The sequence below is a fragment of the Theropithecus gelada genome, chromosome 11 (assembly GCF_003255815.1).
Source record: "Theropithecus gelada isolate Dixy chromosome 11, Tgel_1.0, whole genome shotgun sequence".
NCBI classification, from domain to species: domain Eukaryota; kingdom Metazoa; phylum Chordata; class Mammalia; order Primates; family Cercopithecidae; genus Theropithecus; species Theropithecus gelada.
The window spans coordinates 35,991,900-36,014,048 of record NC_037679.1 but is presented as its reverse complement, the minus strand read 5'-3'; the positions used below and the strand labels follow the sequence as shown (position 1 = coordinate 36,014,048).

The following is a 22,149-nucleotide window of genomic DNA, read 5'->3' as shown; positions in this document are numbered from 1 at the left end:
TTAGGTCCCTTCGGATGTCACGGTATCCTTTTGCTTTTCTGACATCAACACATAGAAACGCAGGGCCCTGTGGCGCCCGGGGTTTCTGCCTGGGTTTAGGTTTCTTCCCCCTCAGCATCGCGTGCTGTGCCCTGGTGGAGGGGAAGAGCGAAACACTTTGGGAATGGGGCGTTTTCGTAACGTCATTTATTTAGTCTACATGAGGAATTTTGCTCTTTAAGAATAAGAAAGTTGTGGGTTCCCAGAAGCTGGAAATCGGACGAGAGAATATGCGTTAACTAGGGAAGTTAATCACGTTGAGTCTACTGACAAGGACAAGGGGGGAGGTGGCGGAAAGCCCCGTTTGGCTGACTTTTTACTGCTGGAGCCTCCCGCCCCGTCTGTGTCCGCGAAGAGGGGGATCGGCGCTCGCGGTGGAGAGGTCCGACGCAGGGCGGCGAGGGCCACTTCCCGGCGGGACCGTCCCGCCGCCGGGCCTCCCTGGAGGGGAAGGAAGTCCCTCTCCAAGTCCCAGTGGCTTTTGGAACTGCCGGGTCCCTTTGCGGGGGAGCGGTCCCGGGACGTGGGAAGATGCCGGGCGGGCGGGAAGCTGCAGGAAGAGGCGGGCCTCCTGCCTTTTGTCTCCTGGTGGCTAGCCCGGAGCCGGGCCGAGGGCAGCCAGCCCGCTACAAGCCCCAGCCCGGCAAGCGGCTCCGGGAATCCGGCGGGCGGGGCGGGGCGGAGCCGGGAGGAAGGCGGGGCGGACACAGGCCTCGCCCATCGGGCGCTCTTTAAAAGGCACTGGCGCGCGCTTCGCCTCGGATCTGGGACTCCGTGGACCCTACCTCCAGCTCAGCCTCGCTAGCTCCGCCTGCGGTACGTGCTCCCGCCTCCGACTCAAGTGAGTAGGGGCGGTGGGGCGGTTCCGCGGCGCTGCCAACCCCAGGGCGGGAGTCGCAGGGGGTTTCCACCGCCTCCCGGGGTCCTGCTGTCGCCCGGCCGGCGCGCCCCGGTCTCCTCCGACATCTCCATCCCGGTCCACATTTGTGCCCCTGCCAGCCTCCTCACCCCTGCGCCCCAGATTTTCTCTCTTATCCCTCAAACACACCTGCCCTTGTCCCCGAGGCCGCCCAGGCCGTACGCTGGGATCCCAGGCCCGCGGGGCAGGTAAATAATCTTACGTGACCTTTAGTTTCTCCATGCTGGTTTCTCTGGGGGAGAGGCGGGTCGTGAGTTTCGCGTTTCTGCTAATCCGCCTCTTGGCAGCCGTGGGTCCCCTCGTCCAGCGGCAGGTTCTCTCTGGGGTGGGGGTCCGAGTCTCAGGGCCCCCTCTGCCCGGAGTGTGGTGAGACCAAGGGCTACCTTACCGGGTTCGGTCCCCTAGGGGTGGAATGGGGCTTCTACATCCCCCGCGAGCCCAGGGTACTGCTCCTGCCGCCGTACCCGGCTCCTAGCGGCCCCATTGTTTGGTGGTGCCTGCCCACCAAGCACCGAACCACTCTATGTCGAAAGAACAGCAGGGAAATGTCAATCGCTCACTCCTAGCTTTTTCCAGAACTTTCTACGATTCAGGTACAAAGAAGAATGCAAGAATGCTTGATTGTGAAATTATGCGACAGGTCCTGAGAATCACATTCTGGGTTCTCCAGAGCCAGATTCAGGAGCTCCACGTAGGCACCCCCTGGGGGCGGGGGGCGGGCTTTCTAAACCGGCGGATCCCTTTCCCCCTTCTAAACCGGGACATTTGTTAAACGATGTTTATTTAAATGGCTACCCAAAATGTTTAACTTCTTCTATTTGCAGTCTGCAAACCAAGCACATTTTCCCTTTATAAATGCTTTTCGATACAGATTTTTTTTTTTTTTTTTTTTTTTTAGCGGGGGCGGTTAGTAATTTTTTAACCCGGGCAGTGAAAATCGTCGTATTTAGTTCTTGTCTTTTCCAATTAACCTGTTTTAAAACTCTACTTATAAAATGCCAAGAATTCAAATAGGACAGCCACAAAGTTAGCTGTACTTTGACTCCCGTTTTTCAGGAAAGAGTTGGGTGATAGATTTTGAAAGAGAGACTCTAACATAATTTCAGAACAGCATGCCAACCTACAAAGGATGTTGTGAAGTGCTGAATGGTCTCCCCCAATACTCCTGGGGTCATCGCTCTCGTCCATTGTCACTGATACTTTGTCAGTATTTCTCTGGGTTTTTTCTCCCCTGCGTTGTAGTTTTCTTTGCTCTTTTGGTGCTGTGTTACCTTTAAGACCAGACCTGCATCTCGTAAGTCTTTGAAACTCACAGTGCTTCCTTGGGTGCCTTGGACAATTGAATGAAAGAAGGAAGGAAAGAATAAGGTTGTGATTATAGGAAACAAAAATATAATTTGACTCATACAATAGATATTTGTTTGCAGATTTGATCTAAAGTTTGTATCATACATTTTTAATGCATTTCTCCAAATGTATTTAACAAATATTGATTGATACTGGTATATGCTAAGTACTGTGCTGAAAGCAGTACTAGCTGGAGGCCTGTCCTGATGAAATTGCAAAATCAGGATTTTTAGAAGCTTGACTCCAGAGGCAACTCTGACACTAAATTGCAATAGTGATCCGGGTCTCTAATATTTTCTTCTTTGTCAAAAGTGAGGTGAATCAAATGAACCCCAAAAGGGAGCTCACTATGGGAGAGGAGGAATGGCTGAAAGGGGCAGGAACGAAGCCAGGCAGGACCAAATTCACACCTCAACTCCAGTACCCATTGGTTTGATGCCCTTGGGCAAATTAACTTTACTTTTTGGCCTCAATGTTTCATCGTGTAAATGGGTGTAGTGGCACATGCCTTGCAGGGTTGTCATAAGGCCTGTTGATACTTGTACAAAGCTCAGCCCAGCCTGGGAGTGGTTCCTTGTAACTAGACAAAGTTGTGCACTTGGTTGAATGTGTGTGGGAAAAGGCTATCAGTGAAAGTCTGTTTCAGGAGAGAGCTGGCTCACACCTGAATAGTGTTTCCTAGACATTGCCTGGAGGCCAGCTTCCTTTATGCAGATTTTCACAGGTTTCCTCAAGGCACCTTACCCTGACTGCCAGCATGGCATCCCTTGGGTTCTGTTGGGTGGGGATCCCCAGACACCTCTGGGTCTTTGATTACCTAGGTGGGGTTTCTAACTGTTTTTATATCATGGCACTCCTGTGAGGCCTCCAGACCCCTTCTCAAAATGTCATAACATAAAGTATGTGGTACCAAATTGCCCAACCCCCAGAATTAAAAGGAATTGTGGACTCTGGGTTAAGAATCCTGACTTAAGGGAATGTTTCTCAGTCTGGATGGTGGAGAAGCTGGGCACAGTTTCTTTTTTATATATTTTTTCCTCCTCAAATTCCTTTTTACCACAGGCACAGTTTCTGTTTGTTAAAAATTTTATTGTTGGAAGTCACAGAGGAAGAACTAATAGAAGTATATTGTGAATGATCTGGAAAGGATATCAGGTTCCTTTTTTGTTTACAATCTCATTGTGCCAACAGTACTATTAATTGTCTTTGACTAATAAGAACAGACACCATGTAATTCATTAGGGCCAAATGACTTCCCAGTTCACTATAGGAAAGAGGGCTTCATGGTGGTTTCACAGTACTTCCAAAAGAAAATAAGCACAGAGAAACGAATCCTCATCCAACACACAGCAGTATAGGAACTACTCAGCTTAAAGAAGAACCTGTGCCATAGCCATGGAGATCAGTACTATATCCATATTGCTACCAGTGGTTTAGTTTAGCAAAACATCAGTGAAATACTTTTGAATTGGAATTTTATTGGTATTCATTTTTAAGTTGAATTGGTCGTTTTATTTTGGTTTCATAGTTATGAGTCATTTAATAGCTTGATGCCTCAGTTTCCCCACTCATAAAATGGGAATAGTGGTAGTGCTTACTTTAGTTGTTATGAGGATTAAATGAGGTAATATAAATATAAGTAAAGCATCTATTAAGCTTTATAGAAGTATTTGTAATTATTATTACCTGTCATGTGGCAGACACTAGGTGTTTTGCATATATTGTTTAATCTCGAAACTGCCTTATATAAATAAGCATTGTCTCCATTTTTAAAATGAGAAAACTAGCAGATCAAATGAACAACCTGTGATCATTTGGCCAATAAACAATAGTCTCAGCATATATATCTAGGTCTGATTCCATGAAAAAAATCATGCAAATATTGTTTGAATAATTAAATAACTTGTAGTTTTGCACAGATTGTGAATTGCTATCACAGATGCTGGGGATCAGGGTTACTGAGCGTATAGCATAGTTGCATTTTAATTACAATATGGGATTTGGCAGATAGTGATTCAAATCTGTGTCGAATTTTGCTGCACTCTAAGTTGAAGACATGAATGGTAGCAGAATTCAAAAGTAGTAAGAATGGTGAGGCTGAGGTACACACAGGAGTGTTCACTAGATTAGAAGAGAGTTTTCCTTCAGTGGGGTTAGATTTAGGTTAGCAGAGAGGGGTAATAGAAAGCTTGTTGGTTGAAAGTAGCAGTTTGGGTGTGAGAGTGGTGCGCAGAGATCACTTACTGCTAGTTGGGTGGAGAGGAAGGTGTGTAATTTGTGTGTGTAATTTGGTAACTCAAGGATTGAGAATTCTCAGGTCATTTGAATAGTCTCAACCCTTAATGTTCTGTACCTGTCAGATATGGTACTTTTGAGGAAAGCTTGTGGTTCTGCAATCAAAACATGAGCCTGATTTGTTTCTTTGGAGATCTGTGACCTCAGCAAGTCACCCAACTCATCAGTCCCCATCGTTTTGGCACCAGGGACCGGTTTTGTGGAGGATGATTTTTTCATGGATGGTGGGGGGATGGTTTTGCGATGAAACTGTTCCACCTCAGATCATCAGGCATTAGATTCTCATAAGGAGTGGGCAACCTAGATACCTCAGCTGCACAATTCACAATAGCGTTCCCGCTCCTATGAGAATCTAATGCTTCTGCTGATCTGACAGGAAGCAGAGCTCAGGCGGTAACTCTGGCTCACCCTCCACTCACCTCCTGCTGTGCAGCCTGGTTCCTAGCAGGCCACAGACAAGTAGCAAGTAGCCTGAACACAAAACACAGCTATGGGTCTGTGACCTGGGGGTTGGGACCCTTGACCTAACTGACTGAACTTGGTATATTCAGGCCCCGAGTGTTCCTAAAGGAAAAGGAAGCCCGCCCGTTTGTGGAGTACAGGCTCTTTGCCAGGTACTTTACAAACTTTATCTCATTAAATCTTTACAACCACCTATAAGATAGTTCTCATCCATTTCCAGGTTACCTCTGAGGAAGTTAAGGCTCAGAGGTTAAGGAAATTTTGCCGGGATCACGGAGCTGATAACTGGCTTTTTCAACCAGCTTGTGTCTATCTGATTCTAAGCTCCGCACTGTTTCTTTTATATCTGGCATGTCTGAAAGGTGGCATGTGTATTGTGGTTTCCATGGCAAAAATAATTAATCACAGTTCTCTTGATTGTAGAACCTGGACTGAATTTCAGAATCTTTCTCAACGTAGTTTCAGGAATCCACTATCAGTGGATCTGCAAGATGACTGTTTCGTCATGCCTGTGAAAGTAAACGGTGCAGAAGCCCTTTTTGCATGCCTCTGTGTCATTTATTGTATTGCTATTGTTTGTCCACATGTTTTTACCACCAAAGTAGAACTCTGTGCAAAACGGGCCTTTCCTTATGACCCATTTATCCTCAGCCCCTAGCCCAGTACATGGCTTATGAAATATTGTTGAATTATATGAGACCTTCATAAACAGTAAAGCATTTTACAGTGCTTATAAGCTGCCTCTACCCTAGAAAAATTACTTGAGACACAGAAATGAAGTTAGCTGGATGGAAAGGAGGTAAGACAGTTGCCTTGATGGGGAGGGTTGGGGGATAAGGAAGGAATAGACATGTGAGATGGTAGGGCAAGATGAGTATTGATAACAAAGGTTAGAACATTGCTAAATATTGATACTATCATTTGAGTCCCGACTATGCAAGCATTATCTCATCTATAACTCTATAAAGATGGTACTATTCTTAACTCTGTAAAAAAGGTACTGTTGCCCTAAGTTTACAGATGAGAGAAATGACACTTCCTGGACTCCAAACATGTGTTCTTACTTTGCCCTTATGCTAAACTGACTTAAAGGCCAGGTTGAGGATTTGGCTTCAGTAGGAGGAGCCAGATGGAGTATGGAGCTGATCACTAAGACATGAAGAGTTCATCCTTGGTTCAGTGGTATTCAATTCCATAAGAAAAGTAGACTAAGTGGGTAGTTGGGGTAACAGAAGAAAAGATTTGTAGAACAGGCATCAACTGAAAGCTTAATTTCCGATTAACTACAGCTGTCAAATCCTGGCCTTGCTAAAAAGTCATTGTAACCAGGGACAGTGCTACTAACTTACATTCTTTAACAAGTAACTCCCCCTGGATGTGGCTCAAGATGAGACTATATTTTATAATAAATTCTCCTTTAGGGGAAATGGGATTACAGTCAGGTTCTAGTGTAATAATAAGGCCTTACATGTAGTAATACAATGTCAAAGCTTCTGGAGGCATTGAGAATCGGGTAAATATACAATATAGACTGATTCAATACGAACTTTTAGTTTCAGAGCAGATAACTTAAACTTTAAATGGTAACATATAGATTTGAATTTCATAGATTCAAGTCATTCCCATTCTAAAGTAAGACAGTAAATGCAGCACTAATGGTATGAGACTGGCCCAGGTAGTCAGCTCTCAGTTATGATACGGCTCTCATGAGTGCAGGAACACAAGGGTTCTTGGTCCTCCCGCCGGTTTAGATAAAACGACACGGACACACATGGAGTGGTTTTAAGGAGCGGAGAGTTTAATAAGCAAGAAGGGAGAAGACAGAAGGAAGAAGCTCCCCAGTACAGAGACAGAGGGAGGGCGGCTCCAAAGCCCAAAGAGGAGGTTCCCACCTGCCACGGATACCAGCCAGGTATATTTGCAGAGGCTGGAGGAGAGGATGTCTGATTTACACAGGGCTTAGGGGATTGGTTTGACCAGGCATATCATTCACGTAGTCCAAGAAAAAGCTGGCCCTCACACCCTGGCTTTTTAATATGCAAATACAGGGCGCCATGATGTTCCACACATGTGGGGATATGTGGGGGCTGCCATGTGACCAGGCACAGGTAGGGCATTTGCATGACCCACATGGCCTGCATTTGCATATCAAAGGTTGCCGGCCTGGCTCTAGGAGCCAGGGCTTTACAAGAAACTTTTCCAGAGATGCTTTAAACAAGGAAAGCTTCCCAAGGACCCCTTTTCCTCTCCATCTGCCTAAAGTAATTTCTTAATGACTCCTACCACAGTTATCTAGAGAATGAAGTAACTGTACCATAAGACGACTCAGACTTAGACTATATCAGTTTTTCCCCATGGGTGAGTCTTATGAATTTTGGGTGGTATCTTAGGCTAAGGAGAGGCAGCAAGGAGAAATTGCACATAGGTGTTCAGATATAAATCACATTGTAACATCTAATACAGTGGGTCAGTCATAGTGCTGGAACTCTTTCAGACACTGAAAAACAAGGAAGAAGACTGAGAAACAGAATTTGCCCTATTTTATCAGATGTAAATTTTATTTTTGCTCTTACCATTCTGTAAATGAATGCATAGGATTTGGGAAAGGCATGCAGCCCAGATTTGCTTAGTGCAAATCCAGTTTGCTGTGATTAATGACAGCTGTAGTGGAGTAGTGTGGCCAAAGGCTTGTAAGAAAAATGAAGACTTGCTTTTTTTTTTTTTATATGCACAGCAATGCCAAGAGTGACCGAAATGGAAGATCATCACACTTCTTCCAGCCAAATTCAGGAAATGTCCGTTAGAGGTTCAAGCTAAAAGTGTAAATTTGAACTTTGTTTCTTAGTCACCACCATGTGTGGGAACTGTTGCTTTACTTTGGAGTGCATTTTAATGTCCCCGAAAAGGAAGGTTGATAGTGACCAATCAGCTCAGTTTTTTCCTTACCTCGTTTGTTGTTCTGCAGCTATGTTCTAGGTGCTGGTTGGTGGGTTTTCCTACTAGAGTACTGATAGCAGGCCGGATAGAGTGAGATGTCCCCTTTGTCTTCAAGCTGACAGCTACTGGATTCCTGCCAAGGCATTGGCTTACCTTATCTTGCCTTCACAATATTTCTATGGGTGGAGAGAGCCCCCTGTCCCCATTTTTAGCTTGAGGAAATGAAGCCCGAGGTTGCGCAGCTGTGATAACGGTGGCGTTAACTCAGGTGTGCTTAAACCAGTCAGTCTACTTACTCTCCCTCGTCCTTTCCATTATGAAATATTTCAGGCATACAAAGTAGAGAACAATATAAGGAATATTCAACTATCCCCATCCACTTTTTTTTTTTTTTTTGGAGACAGGGTCATCTTGCTCTGTTGCCCAGGCTGGAGTGCAGGGGTGCGATCATAGCTCACTGTAGTCTTGACATGCCTGGCATAAGCAATCCTCCCCCTTCAGCCTCCCAAGAAGCTGGGACCAGAGGTGTGTGCCACCACGCCTGGCTAATTTCTTTTTAAATTTGTTTTAAATATAGGTAATATAGGGCCTCCCTATGTTACCCAGACTGGTCTTGAGCTCCTGGGCTCAAGCAGTCCTCCTGCCTCAGCCTTCCAAAGCGTTGGGATTACAGGCATGAGCCGCCACGCCTGGCTCCCTATCCATCTTAAAAAAAAAAAAAAAAGTAAATCCAACTGAAACTTTCTGAGGATGCTCTTTATGTTACATCATTTCCCTCTGTCACAGAAAAGGTTATTTAGAAATCCTTAGGAAAGCCCTTAAACGGGATAGAACTGTAATGTTTTGATATATGCACATACTCTGGTAGATGGTGTGGAGAACACAGAGATGTGGTCCCCACCCTCAAGGGACCAGAAACTTATTGCACAGTAAGTTGAATGCTGTGGAACTTGGGTAAGTATCTCCTGAAAAGCTGACACATTCACATTTGGCTGGTGCAGTTAACTTAGAATAAGTAAGTTTAAAGAAACCCTGAATTACATAAAGAAAGGGAAGATATTCCTTCTATCTTAAAAATCCAGGCTGTTCTTCAATGGTATGGAAGAGAATAACAAGGTTATTGGTTGCGTTTTCCTTTTAATGTATTTTTAAGTGTTATTCAAAGACAGCATAGTCTAACCTCAGTCGTGATAGCAATCTGGCTCCTTACTGGTGATTGCTCCAAAGTAAATATGTGTGAAAATGAAAAATACCAAGTTGGTATTAACAGTTCACTTTCTAATATGAGAAATGCTTCAATAATAGAAATGCCTTGACAACAACAAAGTATGTTAAGAACCAGTTGATACTTAGGATCCAATGTAAGTAATTGTAGTGTCATTACCTGTAGGCCTGGATTCTGGCCTTTGGTTCTGCAGGAATCATGAGGGAACTTCCAGCAGATGGCTGCTGCATCCATGAGCATTCAGAATACAGGTAACTTTGGAGGCAGTGGGCAAAGTCAGTGTCACTAACTGTACTACAAACACAGGTCAGTGCAGGCTGTTGGAGCCAAGGCTTTATGTCTTAGGTTTTACAGCCAGGCTTACGTTTCAGTCTGGATTTAAACAATGGAGTGCCTGTCTTCAGGGAGGAGAAGAAAAGATTTATGCAACTACAAAAGGAAAGCTTGTAAACATGTCCTATTGTTGCAAGATACTGATCCTATGTGGATGCCTTCATGGTAAGCCTGGTAACATTTGTGGACCCTTGGAATGACTTTGTTCCTGTCTGGTTAAGAGAAGTTGGCTTTTTGCAAATTCAGACTTACAGTTTAGTGATAACAAGCCATAGCAGCCAGGGGCATGTGTGTGTGTCTGTGTGTATGTGTGGTGTGTGTGTGTTGTTTTAAGGAACAGGAGCTCCAATTCCAAATGACTTAAGAAGGGAATTTACTGGCTCATAACTGAGGCATGCAGGATAAGATAAGGCACAGTTGATTGGCCATGACAGAGTCACATGCCCAGCCCTGGGGTTGGGGATTGCTATGGTTTGAGTGTTTTTGTCCCCTCTGAGAATCATGTTAAAACAATTCCCAATTCTACAACATTGGGAGTTGGGCCTAATGGGAGATGTTTAGGTCCTGAGGGATCCACTCTCCTGAAAGGATTAGTACCACCATAAAAAGGCCTGGTGGGAGCGGGTTCACCCTTTCTGTTCTTCTGCCATGTAAGGTACAGTGTTCCTGGCCTCCAGAGGATGCTGCATTGGAGGCACCATTCTGCAGCACAGATGGGGCCCTTAGCAGACACTAAACCGGCCGTACCTTGATCTTGGACTTCCCAGCCTTCAAATCTTTATATTCTCAGTCTATTCTTTATAAATTACCTGGTCTCTGGTATCCTGTTATAGCAACACGAAACAGATGAAGATAGGGGTAGAATCAATACCATCTAAAACCAGTGCTTTTCAAACCATCTATGGTAAATGTGTTAGTCTGTGGTCATGCTGCTAATAAAGACATACCTGAGACTGGGTTATTTATAAAGGAAAGTAGTTTAATTGACTCACAGTTCCACATAGTTGGGGAGACCTCACAATTATGGCAGAAGGTGAATGAGGATCAAAGTCACATTTCACATGGCAGCAGGCAAGAGAGCGCGTGCAGGGCAACTCCCCTTTATAAAACCATCAGATTTTGTGAGACTTATTCACTACCATGAGACCAGCACACAAAAGACCCACCCCCAGGATTCAGTTACCTCCCACCAGGTCCCTCCCACAACACATGGGAATTATGGGAGCTACAATTCCAGATGAGATTTGGGTGGGAACACAGCCAAACCATATCAGTAAAGGACTGTTATTTTTAATTTCCAAGTACAGACCGATGGCTCTGTTCAACAAGATGAGTTCACTGATCTTAGTTCTTGTGGCATAAAAGTTTCTAAATGCTTACCTGAATTTTGTCTCAAATTGGTAACAAGAAGAGTGGCCCATCCATCACCAGGAGACCACATTTTAATAAGCACTTCTCTAAACCACACGGTCTAAGAAAGAGATGAGATGGCTGCTTTTCCAGAAGACAGTCTAGGGAAGGTATCACCAGAAGAGAGGCAAGAGAATACTGAGTGCTGGAAAGTTGCCCACTGCAGTGATCAGCTCCATTAATCTTTCTTTTGGAAAGGCCTCATCTTTGTGTTCAGGAAATTGTCAGGTTCTGGATCACCTTAATGGGGTAGGATGAGAATTCCCCACATCCCTTTTGCTTTTAACAATTGGAGACTCTTAAGTCTTTTCTACTTAGCAGCACTCTGTTTCCCTTCTCTTTCTAGCCAGGTTTAGGTTAGTAAGAGGCCTCGGCCTTATTAGCCACCTGTTTCCTAGAGAGGCAAGCAACCTATCTAAGGAGACTTGACAGGCAAGGGCTGCAAATGCCACTTTACAGAAGGAAGCCCGAAAAGGATGATGGGGAAAGGGGAATTAATTCTTGTGTTTTTAGATACCACTCAAGGCAGGGCAGACATAACATGCCTTCTTAGCAGGACGACTTTCTATATTGGTTAAGGCATCTGAGGAAGCTGGCCATTCAGAACCAGGCTTTTTTTTTTTTTTTTTTTTTGGTCAGAGTCTCGCACTGTCACCCAGGCTGGAGTGCAGTGGTGCAATCTTGGCTCAATGCAACCTCTGCTTCCTGGTTCGAGCAATTCTCCTGCCTCAGCCTCCCAAGTAGCTGGGATTGCAGGCATCCTCCACCACACCTGGCTAATTTTTTTTTTTTTTAATTTAGTAGAGACATGGTTTCACTGTGTTGGTCAGGCTGGTCTCAAACTCCTGACCTCAGGTGATCCACCCACCTTGGCCTCCCAAAATGTTGGGATTACAGGCATGAGCCACCATGCCTGGCCAGAACCAGGCATTTTAAAGTGGTCGAGGCAGACCGATTTGTTGAGAAGGGAGATGAGAAAATGTTGGCCTTACATGACAGCAAGACAGCCTAGGATCTGTACTTCCAGCTTGTCCTTTACAGCAGGCCATACTGTTCAGAGGCTATTCCTGCATGCTCAGCAAACAGTTCAATTGGTAGGAAGGGAACTTGTGGCACATTCTGTATGGCCTGACTGACTTGTCAAAGAGGAAAACCCAACTGTTGGCTGGACTAGTGGGCCTTGGGGTTAGTGAAGCATAGAAACTTAAGCCAGAGCCATCTGGATGGGCGTTTGTTGTGGTTACAGCAAAGGCTCCGTGCATGCAGTTGTATGAGTCACAGACACAGCTATTTACACTACAATCATGTAATTTCAGCAAACAAATGTAAAACTTGTTCTTGCAGGGCAACACACTTTCTTCCCTAGAAAGTGTGTCATAGCTTATATATATTAAATGTTAAGAATTTAGTGTTGTCACAATGCATTATAAACATGTAATTAAGACCTCCACCCAAGGGTAAGATCTTCAGCTGAGTTTTAAAAAAATGTTTATTAAAAATGGGCATGTTAGGGAGGGGGACAAAGCTTGCCTTTCCCCTCCCCACGCTTCTTTCTTGACTCCTGTGGAGTCTAATGGCATAGTTTGTTTTGTTCCTGGTGACCTGTACTGTTGTATTGAATGCAGCTCCTTTGTCTGGCAGGAAAAAAAAAAAAAATCTTGTGCATGACAAGCCAGTTTCCTAATGTAAGAGTTGTGATTTGGGAGAGGAGACGAGGTTATTTGGGAGGAACGCGGGTCTTTGAAAGATGTGGTTAGAGAGGTTCATAAAGAAACAAAAATCTGCAGCTGTTCCTGGGCTTAAACAGCCCTCTAGGGAGCTGTACGACCAGCACAGGGACATTCTAATGAAGCCTTTATTCCTTCAGAATGCCTGTCTGGGGAGGTGGAAACAAGTGTGGGGCCTGCGGGAGGACCGTGTACCACGCAGAAGAGGTGCAGTGTGATGGCAGGAGCTTCCACCGCTGCTGCTTTCTCTGCAGTAAGTAGCTCCCCGTGCTCCACCTCTGACGGAATCTATATGTACAAAGCTTCAATATGCCTATTTAAGGAAAAATTGTGGTTTTGCAAACAAAGATCATTTTGAAAGCACGAATGGTTTTTACCAGTCGTCTTAGATGTTGTAAATGCCGAGGCTAGCAGCGAAGACAGGAGGGGTGGCCCAAGACATACCGCCTCCCTTTGTGTCCCCATAGCTCTTGGCCTCTGTTTTGGCCTTTACTTTGTTAACACATCTGCCTCCCCCACCTCACTGAGAGCTGCGTGTCGCTTATGTGGTCTGGCACCTAGCACAGTTTCTGGCACATTGCAAGCGCTTAGCTCCCATTTTTGAGTAGATGAATTGCTCATCATCCAGCCCAGCTTTCTCTTTCTCGGGTTCCCTTTAATGACAACAAAGTCTTCGGTTTTAAAACTGTAGAGTAGCAACTTAAGAAAGCACATCATTAATCATCTTCTGATTTAATGACAGAATTTTTTTCAGTGAATGATTATGTCAGATAAACCCACCCATACGGGCAGATGTTCGCCTTATCAATAGTATTGTACAGGGAAAATTCCTGCAGAAAACCATAGGTTAAAAATTGGTTACGTTGAGAAATAATCTTCAGGAAAAGACTTCTTTTCTCAAATTTGAATAGTCCTTGTCCCTCATTGGAGCCAGCATTCAAGGTATCTGGACCTCTTTAATCGCATAACTGCTTTGCAGACAACAGAAAGTTGCAGTTACAAAAAAATAAGAATACTACATAGGAATGGTCCCTATGTATGCCTCCATAATAATTATGCTACTGTTCCTCAGAAGACTTGGTTTAACCATTTCTTTTAGAAGTTACTTTTTTAAAAAAGGAATCTATTTTTCAGCAGGCTTGTAACTAAGAAAGTATGGAAACAGAATGCAAATACTTCAGAAATTGCTCTCAGTTTCATGTGTCTAGGTTAAGCCACAATGTCTACACCATAATAAAACAACACATACATGTATGCTGTTGACATTTGTTTTACTAAATGTCAAGTTCTTTACTGGTCATTTCTACCAATCCTTTCTAATATTTGTCTCTGCTGACTAAAGCCTTTTAAGGAAATAATTCAGAGTAGTTTGCAGACCTATGAGAATTTTACTGCAGAGAACAGGGATGAGGACTGGGGAAGAAAGGGGTGGTTATATAGTAACATTTTCATATACTTACACTTGTTTTGGTTCATACAGGTTTTTCAAAACAGTTTTTACATTTATTTACATTTATTCTGTCTGTGAAGGGTAGTTGTCCTTCAGCAGTGTTAGCTTAAATATGGTTTAAGATATAGTTATCTTTAGGTATGTGTATTTCAGCACTTGAGCCTCAACAGTTAGATTCCAGAGTAGATGTCATTTCATTCTACCATAGAAGACTTTAGTCTAAGATAATAGAACTTTCAAAATTTAACTCTATTTTAAACCAGCCAGCTAGTCCTCCTTCCCTCCCTTCCTCTTTGCTGTCCTTCCTTTTGTCCTCCTTTGTTGTTGTTGTTGTTGTTGTTGTTTTTAGTTTTTTGTTTTTGTTTTTGTTTTTTTTAAATGGAATCTCGCTCTGTCGCCCAGGCTGGAGTGCAGTGGCGCGATCTCGGCTCACTGCAAGCTCCGCCTCCCGGGTTCATGCCATTCTCCTGCCTCAGCCTGCCGAGTAGCTGGGACTACCAGCGCCCGCCACCACGCCCTGCTAATTTTTTCTTTTTAGTAGAGACGGGGTTTCACTGTCTTAGCCAGGATGGTCTCAATCTCCTGACCTCGTGATCCGCCCGCCTCAGCCTCCCAAAGTGCTGGGATTACAGGCATCAGCCACTGCGCCCGGCCTTGTCCTCCTTCCTTTTATTCAACCCCCCCCCCCTTTTATTTTTCTTACTTTTAATTTTTATGGGTACATAGCAGGTATATATATTTATGGGGTACATGAGGTGCTTTGCTACAGGCATACAATGTATGTTAATCACATCATCTTAAATGAGGTATCCATCACCTGAAGCATTATTTTTTTGTTACCAACATTCCAGTTATACTCTCTTATTTTTAAACGTACAATGAATGATTGTTGACTGTAATCATCCTGTTGTGCTATCAAATACTAGATCTTATTCACTATATTTGTATACCCACTAACTCTTCCCACTTCCCTCCCGACACCGTACCCTTCTGAGCCTTTGGTAACCATCATTCTACTCCGCATCATCATACAATTGTCTTTTAAATAAGGGGGAGAATTTCTGATCTTTGATTTCCAGCTGCCAGATTGTGCTACCAGTGAGTTTCCTCACAATTTACTTTTTTGTCAAGCTTAATTGAAGTTTTAGAAAGTGAAATAATGTCTGGATGAAACATGATGACATTTGGCAGTTTTATGAAGTCGGACACGTGGAAATGTCCTGTGGCAAGAGATACATCAAGAAAGAATGCATTCTCCTCTGGGACAGAAGGGAAAACAAATGCAGACTTTAAAGCACTTGACGATTTTCAGACAGGCTCATCACTGCTGGAGAAGCTGCTGGGGAGAGGAAAGGGTGATACTTCTTCCCAGTCTAGACTAGTGATGAAAACTAGAATTCAGGATTTAAAACTATTTTTATCCCGGGGGTGTCTACTGGGGAGGAAAGGATACAGAGGCAAGTCCCCCAAGGCACTGAGCTACCCTTCTGTTCTTTGTTAGGTTGTGATTTAACAGGACTTGGTAAGACAAGGCTGAAAAGATTAAGAGTGTTGAGGGTTGGGAGCAAGGTGGTGTTTTATTCCTTTTGTTTAAGTAATTTCTAGCCACCTCTGACACTTTGCTCCCTTAATATCATCTCCCAGAAAGGGAAATCATAGTAAAAGTTTGATCGGCACCATAGGAAAGGGAATACAAAATAAATGAAACAAACTAAAAATAAATAAAGCTTGAGGCTTCTGGATGTTATATTCTGATACATTTCTGAAGCAACTGTCATATCGCTGGAGGAATGTAAATAATCCTCAAATGTAGCTGGCCAGTCCAGATGCTGTCTCATGGCTTTTGGGAAGCCACAGGATAAACCAGGAATGTGAGGGAGCCTCAGCCTTTACCATTTGTGGGCCATGTGTGTGCCACCATTGTTCTAAGGAAAAAGGCGTCTTTGGAACATGTGTAAAGTCTAACTTTTTCCCCTGCAGTGGTTTGCAGGAAAAATTTAGATAGTACAACAGTGGCAATTCACGATGAAGAGATCTACTGCAAATCCTGCTACGGAAAGAAATATGGGCCAAAAGGCTACGGTTACGGCCAGGGCGCTGGCACGCTTAACATGGACCGTGGGGAGAGGCTGGGCATCAAGCCAGAGAGGTGAGTTGGGAGACTGTTGGTTACCTTCAGAAATGAGTTGCGACAGTTAGTGCCGCTTGCTGAACAGGAACCTGGGAGTCTCCAGATTTTTAGTTGAAACTAAGTAAATAAAATGGGACTCTGATTTTCTCATGTAAACTAGTGACTATTCTTTAAGTTCAAAATATTGAGTTTTGGACCTAACAAAGTTCTCATTAATAATTCCAGTGATTTCTGTTCCTGGCTTTATAGCATTCCAAGCTGTATCAAGGAGTCCTGTTCTCAAAAGCAAGTGATTTATATTTACTTCTATTTCGCAGCACCTTGGAGACCGGATGTCATGAAATTAAATGGTAGAGAAATGTGCTGTGTGAATCATGAGAGGCGTTTCTCATGGGCAGTGTAAGCAGTCAATGCGAATTCGTCAGTCCCTCCTTCTATGTAAACATTTTTCATCAAGAAATCATTTTTCTCTAACTTAAAAATGGAAATTATTTCTTGTTTTTGATTCTTTGAGAGAGTAGTATTAAACTTTAAAGGCTTTGGTGCCAACATATCAAGGTGCTAAATTTGTTAAAGTTCACTTAGTATTTCATATTCAGGTTAAATAACTTCCTTGTTTAGAATTCCCCCCACACACACTTTTTTTTTTTCTTTTTTTGTGAGAGTCTCACTCTGTCACCCAAGCTGGAGTGTACTGGTGCAATCTCAGCTCACTGCAACCTCTGCCTCCCAGGTTCAAGTGATTCTCTTGTCTCAGCCTCCTGAGTGGCTGGGATTACAGGTGTGCACCACCACGCCTGACTAATTTTTGTATTTTTTGTAGAGGTTGGGTTTCACCATATTGGCCAGGCTGGTCTCGAACTCTTGGCCTCAAGTGATCCACTTACCTCGGCTTCCCAAAGTTCTAGGATTACAGGGATGAGCCACCGTGCCCAATCTGGAATTTCCTCTTAATTCCTATTTTTAACCCATTGATTCTACTTTTTGAACTTAACATTTTCACATCCATTTTATATTGAAAAGTCCAAAATTAGTGTAATAGTCCAACAAAATGGCCCTTGGACAAGACCATAAACCGTGCCAGTCACTGTGCAGCATTAGCATATGTTAACTCGTGTAATCCTCGTAACAGTCCTACAGCAGAGGGCATCCTCTCTTTCTTCAGAGCAAATGAAGACAAGAAAAATTAAGTAAAAACTTTGCCCAAAGTCACACTGTTAGTTAATTGTAGAGCCTAGAACTTAACCTAGTCTAACTCCAAACCTTATGACCTGAATGAAACATGGTGCTTGGCTTGGCTAAAATAATGATTACCATGTATTGAGTCCCTGTTGTCTGTTGAACATTTATCTTCATTCTGTATAATCAGAGTAACTCTGAGTTGTAGATACTTTGTCCGTTTTATAGATGACGACACTAAGAGTCAGGTCACACAAATAAATGAGAGAGCCAGGATTTGAACCAATGTCCATTTGGTTCCAAAATCTGTTCTCTTCCAACTGCAGTATGTCCTACATTGAGGCTCACCTCTGTGTTCTTTGAGCTTCTTCCACCCTCAGAGTTTCTGGGCCATGATGCCCAGCTTACCTTTTTATCTTTGTTAAGATTTGTTTTACTTGCTGTGCTCTCCTTTTCCATCTTATTACATCTATTTTTGTGCTCTAAAGGTTTTATTGAAAACCTTTTAAAATTTAAAGCACAAAGACCAGTGAACCCTCCTTTATTTATTATTATTATTATTTTTTATTTAATATAGACAGGGTCTTGCTATGTTGCCCAGGCTGGCCTCAAACTCCTGAGTTCAATTTATCCTTCTACATTGGCCCCCCAAAGTGCTAGGAAGACATTGTTTTTCCAGTAGGAAAAATTAGCAGTTGTGGAGTGCTGTCATTTTATCTGCTCAGCTAATTTATAAGGTTCTAAAAGGGCTTAAAAAAAAAAAAAAGTCTTCTCCCATCCTGGCTAACACGGTGAAACCCCGCCTCCACCACAAAATACAAAAAAATTAGCCAGGCGTGATGGCAGGCGCCTGTAGTCCCAGCTACTCGGGAGGCTGAGGGAGGAGAATGGCGTGAACCTGCGAGGTGGAGCTTGCAGTGAACCGAGATTGCACCACTGCACTCCAGCCTGGGCGAGAGCGTGACTCCGTCTCAAAAAAAAAAAAAAAAAAAAAGTCTTCTCAAAGCCCGAGGGTGTTCTGCACCTACTAGGTACACCTTACTGCATGGAAACAGTTCCTACTGATAGCAAGAAATATGGTTCACTCAGTGATCTGTAAATAGTGACAGAACTACCACCCTTATCAGAGAACAATGAAAGATAAACAAATGGCATAGTAATAATAAAAATTTCCAAAATATTTTTCCATGAAGAAAGTTGGCTGTTCACACTTTCCTTTATTCAAGATATACTGGGAGACCAAGTAATCTATAAAACATGCTTAACTTTCTTAGTTATAGACCAAAGTCAACTTACCTATTTGTGGAATTTTTAAACTGCTTAACAGTGATTTTTCCAACTCATGTGAAGTAAAAAGTTAGCTATGATTCCAGTCATATTCTGGAGTAAAAATATATGCTCTGGTAAGTTTTAATAAACCATAACGTAACAGCTTAGTTGAGAGGCCAACACTGAGGATTAAATGAATTCTGTTTAGACTCAGAGGGACAGATCTTTTAAGTCTGGGTCCCTGTCTGGTTTTTGTAATAATAAATGAGCCCATAGATAGGTTCAAGCAGTAACTCTGGCTGGCACCTGAGTCATTTCTTCTTCATTTCCTCCCCTGTCCTGGGCTGCGAAGGCCTCCAGCTTTGAGGCAATATAGCAGTTAAGTCCCAGAGTTCCATTGTTCCTGCCTTGTGTACTTAAAAGGGCCCTGTGGAAACTCTTGCCTACTTTCTTTCCCTCTTTCCACAAGTGTTCAGCCTCACAGGCCTACAACAAATCCAAACACTTCTAAATTTGCTCAGAAATATGGAGGTGCTGAGAAGTGTTCCAGATGCGGGGATTCTGTATATGCTGCCGAGAAGATAATTGGAGCTGGAAAGGTAAAGTGCTATTTCGAATTAATAACAGCAAATGAATCCTCTCTGCTCCCTTTCTCCCCCTAACCCTTCCACATTTCTTGCTTGGGTGATGTCTTATAAATCAGTGTCCTATATGAAACTTTTCTTTAAATGCACTTCCATCAGAATTACTAACTTTTTTGAAGTGATTCCCTTACTTGACAAGTCACTTTTATGTTTGAAATAAGTTGTTTTCATAGGGGGCACTCCTGAAGGTTAAACTTTAAAAGGCCAGACTCTAAGGGAATCTCCAGGTTATTCAATATAGTGAAAAAAAGCAGGAGTCCGAGTCAGGACACCTGATGCGAATTCAGTGTATGAATTTGGAAAAGTTACCAGCTAACCTCTTTGAGCTGCGCTGTTCTTGGCCAGATAGAAGATGGTCTGTTTAAAGGAGCAGACTGGGCTTGTGCTTAGGACTGAGGCTGCTCTTAGGGAAACAGCCTTTCTGTGGGTGATCAGGAGTGCAGATACTGAGGTCTGGTTTCAGCCTTCTCACTGGAGCTGAACCACAGAAGTCAGGAGCTTGCTTTGGGGTGATCATGCTGAGCCACTTCTTGCCACACATCTAATTGAACTGTAGGAAACAGACCTCTCAAACATGCTGACACATTCATCTCTTCCAGCCCTGGCACAAAAACTGTTTCCGATGTGCAAAGTGTGGGAAGAGTCTTGAATCAACAACTCTGACTGAAAAAGAAGGTGAAATCTATTGTAAAGGTAAAATTAATTTCAGTTACTGCTGTCCATATGAATATCCCACACTGGTTCTTATTTAATGAAATGTCACTGGTATTAAAAAAAAAAAAAAAAGAGAAAGGGGTACCACTATTTGAAAATAAAATATCCCAAGATGCTTATAGATGACAGAGAACCACAGATAATCTTAAGTTCCTGATCATCTAAAACTCCCCCTAGATAAAAACACTACAAATAGCCATCTTTTGCCTTCATCTCTTGAGCAAAGCGTTAAGTATATGGAAGAAAATAGACAAATACATACCTTACCTGGCCTGACTCATGCTTGCAACTTAGCAAGACCACGCTGAACACTATGGAGCCAGAATGTGTGGACTTGTCTTTATAGCTTTAATATATTTAGTACATGACCTATTTAACATCGTAAATAAGTTGAGCCCTTTTACACAGCAGTTTGTTTTATTTATGGGGGTTTATTGAGTGGGTCTTCAGCAGTGTTAGCAAAGCTTAATGGACTTGCACTAACTATCCTTCCTCCCTTTTCCTTTGTAGGATGCTATGCAAAGAACTTTGGGCCCAAGGGATTTGGCTATGGCCAAGGAGCAGGGGCTCTTGTTCATGCCCAGTAAGGTGTAAACCCTGAACTAAACATCACACACTGAGAATCTCTTCATAACCTAGGCACAGATAATCTTTAACACTAAACTACTGTGAAATTCTACCAGCATTAAGTACTGTATATTGCCCTGTACTTGGATAGGCTGGCTAACTTGTAGGAAGAGAGCACTGTATTGTATCCTTTTGCTTTATTCACCAGCATTTTGGGGGAACATTTCTTTTACATTTTAAATAAAACTTCAGCTTGATTTGGGTGTTCATTGTCTTTTAATTAATCTTTTGGAGGAGAGGCTCTGATTTCAGTTAGTGGAAAATCATTTGGGTCCCTACCTTTGTTACCCCATTACCCAGTTGACTCATTAATGTTTGCATTACAACTGTTGAAAAGGATCTCTCTCTCAAGCAGGCAAGTGCGCCTTAAGAGTAAAGGTTGCTAGGCAACAGGCATCGCCATTTCAGCTCCTCAAAGCTGGTGTTCAGCAGTGCAGCATCTCCTCCTTTTCCTCCCCGCTGTACTCTTAAGTTCTTTTGATTAATCTATACCTAAAATTCAGTACAACCTACGGGCAACTATAGAATCTGAGACTTAGTATGATCCTTTTTAAAGACTTTCCACTGTGATCTAATAGATGGTGACCTACTAAATCCTGGAAACGGGGGTGTTTCACACATTTTGATTCTGTATAAGTAGCAAAGAATGTTGCATTGTCTGGGCACATTCAGCTGGCTTCGGTAGAAGAGGAGCATTAGACTTTATAAGGTATGGTTTCATTATTCCCCCAGAAAGTTTAGTTCTTTACCAGAGATTCAATCCAACTCCCTCACCCCCAGGAGCAGGGTGTGTAATAGGTGTAATGTGTATCTGTGCTGTGTGTTAGTGTGTTAGTAAAATTGAACCAGCCGTGAACACATCTTAATCTTTTCCGAGGTTCATTTTAACATACTACACTGTGTGAGTCTCGCTCTTTTGCCCAGGTTGGAGTGCAGTGGTGTGATCTCAGCTCACTGCAACCTCTACTTCCTGGGTTCCAGCGATTCTTGTGCCTCAGTCTCCTGAGCAGCAGGAACTACAGGCATGCCACTACACCCAGCTAATTTTTATTTTTTTAGTAGAGATGGGGTTTCATCATGTCGTCCAGGCTGGTCTTGAACTCTTGGCCTCAAGTGATCTGCCCACCTCAGCTTCCCAAAGTGCTGGGATTACAGGCATGCATGGCCAATATATTGCTTTTTTGAAAAGCTAAGGGGGATGTGGTATGTATGACATAAAAAAAAAAAAAAAAGCAGAAACAAAGTGGGAGGAAGTTGGTGGATGGTATACTGGGTGCTTATTTCACATCATAGCCTTGAGCAACTTCAGGTGTTTTATGAGGCATACCAGCTCCATCACAGTGGGCAGGAGAGGTAGTTAAGCAGGATGGGAAAAAGTTAATTGGCAATAAAAGAGGCTGAAGGAGTTATTAACTTCTGATTCTGTATGTGGTAGAACATG

General features: G+C 43.1%; 1 protein-coding gene across 4 annotated transcripts; it reads left to right on the top strand.

The window, feature by feature from the left end:
• Positions 1–777: 777 nt before the first annotated feature.
• On the top strand, positions 778–20,905 carry CSRP2 (cysteine and glycine rich protein 2). 4 transcript variants are annotated; one of them, XM_025402062.1, is made up of 7 exons: positions 806–880; positions 12,835–12,947; positions 16,125–16,293; positions 16,525–16,674; positions 19,193–19,322; positions 19,967–20,060; positions 20,592–20,905. In XM_025402062.1, the coding sequence occupies exons 2-7, from the start codon at positions 12,836–12,838 to the stop codon at positions 20,666–20,668; spliced, it is 732 nt and encodes a 243-aa protein (XP_025257847.1). In that variant the 5' UTR covers positions 806–880; position 12,835; the 3' UTR covers positions 20,669–20,905. The 4 variants fall into 4 exon arrangements, with proteins under 4 accessions (XP_025257849.1, XP_025257848.1, XP_025257847.1 ...); XM_025402064.1 differs by lacking the exon at positions 16,525–16,674 and having other exon boundaries at positions 778–855; XM_025402063.1 differs by lacking the exon at positions 16,525–16,674 and having other exon boundaries at positions 784–880.
• Positions 20,906–22,149: the final 1,244 nt, after the last annotated feature.